Here is a 6,576-nt window from a genome sequence, read left to right as displayed (position 1 = left end):
GCAACTCCAATAGTTCTTAAAAAAGAGTTTGTTAAAATCATGTTTAGCAAGTTGCTAAATAGCTATTGGAAGTAAAAAATAACTTAGTCTCCAATAGTTGCTCATATTTAGGAAGTATTTTGAATCTAGCTTTGGCAGCCCTGCCTCCCATGATATCTGGCTGACAATAAGGTTGAGAGCAGAGGATGTCGAGGACGGAAGAGAAAAGGCCGGTCGACATTAACTATGGAGGAGTGATGGTCCGGTGGCGCAACCTATGAGGAAGTTGGGTTCGACGGTAAAGGAGAAACGTGTGTCACACGTGTTTGACCTAGCTACCTCACTATGCTAGAAAGTGGGAAAAAAAGTGTGCTATACCTGGCTATCTCAGTGTGTGGAAAAGGGAAAAATAATCACGCTAATGTGAATAAATTGACGCCAACTGTATTAAGGGAGTTCCTATCGAGTTGCTAAATTTGGAGAGTAAATAGAGTTTAATAGCAACTAAGTAAATTTAGCAAGTCTATTTAGAGAACCATTGGAGAAGCATTTTTCTGTTTACTTTTTATATTTAAGATTTAGAGAGTTCTTTAGGGAACTAGTGGTGTTGCTCTCAGAGCAAGATTTTATAAAGAACTAGTTAGAGTCAGCCAAACTCTCTTAAACTCCCTAAAATTTGAGAGCTAAGGTACAAATCTTTTTTTATTGCTCTGAAACAACTAAAAGTCAACTCATGAAGTTTGAAAAATATTTATCCATCACTATTACCGGTTATAAAGACAATCTAGAGTTGCTCCACCTATAACTTTATAACAAATCTGGTATGCCAAACACCCTCTAATAAATTCATTACTCCTCCACGGCAACTTCAATCTCCCGCTGCAATATCCACCGCAACAGAGAAGAGGAGTCGACACGGTTTGTGGTTTTGTGCCGTCACATTAATGCTATTCGTGGGCCCAGATGCAGACCTGACAGCCTGTGCCACTGCTCAACCGCTCGGCGTTCTATGAATAAACGACCACGCGCTTCTCTCCGCTCTTCCCTCCCCATTATTACTGGAACAAAAAGAAAAAAAACACGAGAAAAATCAAATCAGGAGACGGGGATTCCAGAGAGCCCCGTTCGGGTAGGGAAGGGAAGGAGAGGCGAAGCGGAGGCGAGATGGGGGCGGCCGAATCCGTGCCGGAGACCTCCATACACGAATTCACCGTCAAGGTGCGGCGATCCCCATCCCGAGATCACGCTCCTGCGTGGTCCTGTTTGTATTTTTAGTTTCTTTTTCTGATTTTTTTTCGCAAAAAGATAATTTTGGGGTTTATTCGTGGAGCAGGATTGCAACGGCAAGGAAGTGAGCCTGGAAACCTACAAGGGGAAGGTCCTCCTTGTTGTTAACGTCGCCTCCAAATGGTACGCTATCTTTCCCTGACAGTTGGAAGAATTTGTTCTTGGTATTCTCGTGGTTCGGGAGATGCTGAGACAGTTTTGATGTTCTCGATGCCGTCAGTGGGTTCACGGAGACCAATTACACGCAGCTGACGGAGCTTTATCAGAAGTACAGGGACAAAGGTCTGTTCTTTGCCTGATGTGGTTCTTGATCTGTTGTTGCGCCTGAAATGTGAATCTCTCTGGAAGTTGGTGCGTAGAAGTGGGTAATTGGAGTAGTGCACGTTGATGCTTGTTGGAACAGTGGTTCTTGTCTTCTGTTTGAAGTGGAATGGCAAAAAATCACGAAAAATATTCTCCTGAAAAAAGTGTGCGAGTAGTCTTGCCCAAGGGAGATTTTACATTGCTTGCCACACAGCATTCATACCAAAAGCTTTGTTTACCTGTAGCTCATTTCTTCAACTATTTTCAGACATGCATGTGTTTTATGCAGCTTAGATTAGATAGGCAGCTGGTGAAGTGCGCATACAATTTCATTGCATTCGCTTATCAAATCTGAATGATCTCCCGTTTTCTGGAGTGCTTGGATAGTAGTTCTAACTTGCAGATACCTTTTGAGGATCAGCGAAGGGTTCTGAAAGGAGCCTGTGAGAACCCTGTTTCCCAAAGAAGATGGTTTGTTTCCTTGAGGATTGTTTTCCCAAATTTCTTCGACAACTAAAATTAGCTTCCACCTAACATTTTCTGGCTCTCAGCCAACATTGCACTGTTTGGTGAAATTAAATAAAAATTGTATGACTGTTTGGCGAAATTAAATCAAAACTGTATGGAGTTTAAATGACGCTAGAATGATAATGTTTTTCTTGCTACTAAGGCCGTCTGCAGTAGTCTATCCATAGTTTACCCAAAAACATTGTTTTGCACTGTAGACTGTATTGTTCGCAGAGTGGAGTTTAAATATAGGTATGGGGATGTGTAAGCTACTTGAGATAGTCTAAGGCATCAAGTACTGTACCCACTTACACTTGCAGCAAATTTGCTCTGTTGTGAATTCAGTATATGGCTATCAAACAATCCCATTGTCTTTTGCAACTATGCCTGTGTGTACTTTGATTCAGTCTGCGCTTGATATTCCATTGAAATGGTTTTATTCTCTAGATCTAACAGAAACTGATTTTACTTCCAATCTTGCTAGACTTCGAGATATTGGCATTCCCTTGCAATCAGTTCTTGCGACAGGAGCCAGGTACTGATCAGCAGATACAAGACTTTGCTTGCACCAGATTTAAAGCTGAATACCCAGTTTTTCAGAAGGTGAGAACTGTTTACCAGACTTGCTAGCTTGCTAGGGAACTTTTGGTCCTTTTTCTTAGATAAGGTACTCTGAACAGTAGTCTCGTTTACCTGGCAGCTAGAATAATATTGGATATTACTTACGCTAATTTCTAGAAGATGCAAAGATCGCATGGCAGAATACATCAATTTGGAAACTAACAACATGTGGTAGAAATACCCTTAGTCCTATAACTCGACGATGCGTTGTTATATTGGTTTTTAGTTGGCCACAATCAGACAAGTTGCAGAAGCGTGTTTAAAGACGCAATCTGCATCTGCATCTCACCATCTAAAAAGTACGATTAATCAGCCATGGTGAGAATTTGCTGGCACGCGCATTGATATTTTGGATAGACCTGACAGGTTGACATCAACGTGCAAACCGGAGCTGTGTGTTCTTATATTGCTAATTAAAGAAAGCTGATTGCATTCTAAACTCGGGTTTTGCAGGTGCGCGTAAACGGACCAGATGCGGCGCCGGTTTACAAGTTTCTGAAAGCTAGCAAGCCTGGTTTGTTTGGGTCATCAAGGATCAAATGGAACTTTACCAAGTTTCTGGTGGACAAAGATGGGAAGGTCATCGAGAGATACGGAACCTCGACAGCTCCAATGGCAATTGAGGTCTCCTTCCCTCTCTGTCTCTGTCTCTCTCTCCCTCTCCAGACGTCTGCCTACGTTTTCTTTTTGATGCATGGATTCGTGTTTCTTCGACTCTGCAGAAGGACATCCAGAAGGCCCTTGAGGAATAATTTTTTGTGAGCTTGTCTCGTCTCATCCACCACACACTTGCAGCAGAAATAGGCACTTGCTGAAATATTTCGTCGTAGTAACATTCAGACCGGACGTCTTTGCTTATCTGTAGTAAAAATTCTGTGTAATGTTACCCTCCTTTTCGCCTTCCGTTCGTGTAAGTAGAGGTTGTATTAAGTAGCCATCATCTGCTAGCTTTTGCCCTTTCTGTGTGAAGAAGTGAAGACATGGTATATTGATGCAAAACTTAACGTTGGTGAAGCATGTATGTTTTGACGCTCGTTCCGGATGACGGACTGGTCTCATCGAGGCTGGTGGTACTGGACGGCCATGTTTTGCGCCATATCACACTGGGCGGGCTTGTGTTACTGGCCTGTTTGGATCAACTTTTTTCGGTGGAGCTTTTCTGATAAACTCACTGTAGGGTAAAGCTAGCTATGGAGAGAAGTTGGTTTATAAGAATCTAGGTGTTTGATAATAAAGTAATTTATCGTCCTATAAATATAATTTTTTATAAATTAATTTAAACTGACAATGCATAAGTTTTACAATTAAATGGACCGTCGCTCACTCAGATTATTCCGGACGCGGTCTTTAGATTGGTTCGGACTTAACATGCTACTACTGCGTGCTACTGCTACGGTTGTAGGAAGCGCTTCCTTGAGAAGTTGGCCAAAGTCTGGACGTTTGGCAACCAGAAGCGGCTGCGAAGCCGAACCAAACACGGGCAGGTTTCTCCTTACGAGGCACACGCACATTGGATAATAGAGGCCTGCTTTAGAGTTTCTTGCACAAATTAAGGACCCTTTTGAGATCCAGGTACAAGTACAAACATGAAGTCTACGAGCAGCTTCATTGATAAAGTTGAAGTTGTTTTTGATGAAACGTAAACTTAAGAAAGAAAGCTAGAAGAAGCTGTAATTAGGTATGGCAATCTAACTAGCAAACCTAAAACCCGATGGGTGCCCAGCACGAAGGATGCGGGTACCGGTGAATATTTTGACCCATGGGTGCACGACCTGAAGTTTCGTAGGTGTGGGGACGGGTTCCTGTTTCAACCCGCGGGTAATCCGAACCCGACCCGAAATTTGGTTCATTTTTTATTTAACGAAAAATGATTAAGATACAATAATAATAATTGTTTTGAATAAATAACTTGGCTAACAATTCATGAAATGTTATGTTGTTGTTCAATGTGAGAAGCATTAAAATCCATAGATATAACTTAATTATTGTTGATACTTATTTGCTTATAGCTAAAGTATTGTTTAAAAGTATACACTGAGTAAAACCCGCGGGTGATCCGAAACCCGACAGGTTCAGGTGTGAGTTTGAAATTGCATCCGCAGGTGTGATAATGGGCGGGTTTATGTAGACTTCACGGCTGTGATCCTAGACGGGTTTTTGCTCTACTCGACTCGAACCCGATCCATTGCCATCCCTAACGGTAATGGACGTCCACTGTTTGTGAGATTGGGTTTTTTTAAGAGGGGCTCAAACCAGCTAGCGGCGTACATGCGCCCCGGACTGGTAGGACATCCACTCCTTGGCTTTGTCACATTAGGTAAATATATAACATGGCATATTGGCATCATAATCGTGGCTAGGGATAGGGAAAAAAGTAGAGGCCAGTAGAAACAGATGAGGTTAGTAACTAGTTAGAGCGAATCTTTTTTCTATGACTAAAAAAATACTAGAGTAGATCGAGCCTGCTGAGGATGATTTCGGTGTAAACTTGTACTATTGTTTTTTTACTAGTCGGTTGTCCGTGCGTTGCGACGACATACAATAATACCCACGTAAACTATCCATAAAAAAATTTCAAGATTTTTTATTGGTTGTCTCCGCTCTCTGTATAATATATTTTTTGATTTGGCTAACTGATGTTATTGTTTACTTCATGCAAATATATCTTGATACAACACGGTCAATGAAGTGAGCGATTAGAAGAGAGTTCACAACGATTGACTGAATGAACATAGATTATAAAATAACATAATTCCATCATACAGAGACCAAATAAGAGAAAGTTTGTGAGATCAAGTTTATAAAATAAGTCCAATGAAGTCAAACTTATAAAAAAGATAGATCAAAGTATGGAGTGGTTGCTAAAGTCAGACATCGATAAAAACTGGATGAGCTCCATATAAATTATGCTATTTCGTAGCAATTACTAACGTTTAAAACCAACAAATAACCTTTCATTTTGTTGTTAGTGTGACAAATCATTGCTGCTCCAACCAATTCAGCAACTTCAAACACCATGTAGTCTATTGCGCCAATGTGGTCTTAGAAACGACCTAATGCTTGCAAGAGCAAAGAACGTCGTGTCGTGCTTGGGCTGTAGCCTCGACCCGTAGTGCTGGTCCGGCCCGACACGATTATTTTTTATTTTACAAAAAAATGTATATACCTATATACGATTTATATTTAATATTAAAACATCTTAACATGATGTTCTACTGGTTAGACAGTTTCACCTAGTGTCTCCTGTTTTTTTTCCATCGGGGCATGATTTCGAACCCCACCTATTGCACCATTTTTTTAACATTTTACGCTGATTTAATTAAATGGATCGACGGGCTAACGGGCTGGCCCGACACAGTTAGCAGGTCGACATGACGTGTCTGTGCCATAGTTGTGGCCCGCGTGCATCTAGCCCATGTCGAGCGTCGTTACGCTGATTTAATTAAATAGATCGATGGACTAACGGGCTGGCCTGACACAGTTAGCAGGCCGGCATGATGTGTTTATGCTATAGTTGTGGTCCGCGTGCATCTAGCCCGTGTCGGGCGTCGTTTGTCATCTATAGACGTGCATGATTAATTTAAAATAGCTGTGAGAGGTTATTTATAAAAAATGACGCATGACGACCATTGAAACTGATGCTTTAAGTATAGTTTTTTTTTAACTGTCCTGATCTAACACCCTCTCTCTATCGAACTTTCTATGGCTGGTCGGGAGACAGAATCAGGAGTTTGGATACTCGGGCCAAAGATTATTGGCGTGGAGTAAGACATGGGCCTCGGTCTCCATCCATCACGTGTTTTATTAGGGGTGGCACCATCTTGGTTGATCACACGCGCCGATAACCGAATCAGCTCTAGCATCAAGCTGATGGCAGCA

At 41.6% G+C, this 6,576-nt stretch overlaps 1 protein-coding gene across 1 annotated transcript; it reads left to right on the top strand.

Moving 5' to 3' along the window:
• Positions 1-979: 979 nt before the first annotated feature.
• Positions 980-3,831, top strand: LOC100283257 (uncharacterized). Its single transcript, NM_001156159.2, has 6 exons — positions 980-1,197; positions 1,313-1,389; positions 1,487-1,548; positions 2,561-2,679; positions 3,151-3,321; positions 3,420-3,831. The coding sequence occupies exons 1-6, from the start codon at positions 1,144-1,146 to the stop codon at positions 3,447-3,449; spliced, it is 513 nt and encodes a 170-aa protein (NP_001149631.1). The 5' UTR covers positions 980-1,143; the 3' UTR covers positions 3,450-3,831.
• Positions 3,832-6,576: the final 2,745 nt, after the last annotated feature.

This window comes from Zea mays, chromosome 9 (assembly GCF_902167145.1).
Source record: "Zea mays cultivar B73 chromosome 9, Zm-B73-REFERENCE-NAM-5.0, whole genome shotgun sequence".
NCBI lineage: Eukaryota > Viridiplantae > Streptophyta > Magnoliopsida > Poales > Poaceae > Zea > Zea mays.
The sequence above is the reverse complement of the archived record's forward strand: the minus strand, read 5'-3'. Positions and strand labels throughout refer to the sequence as shown.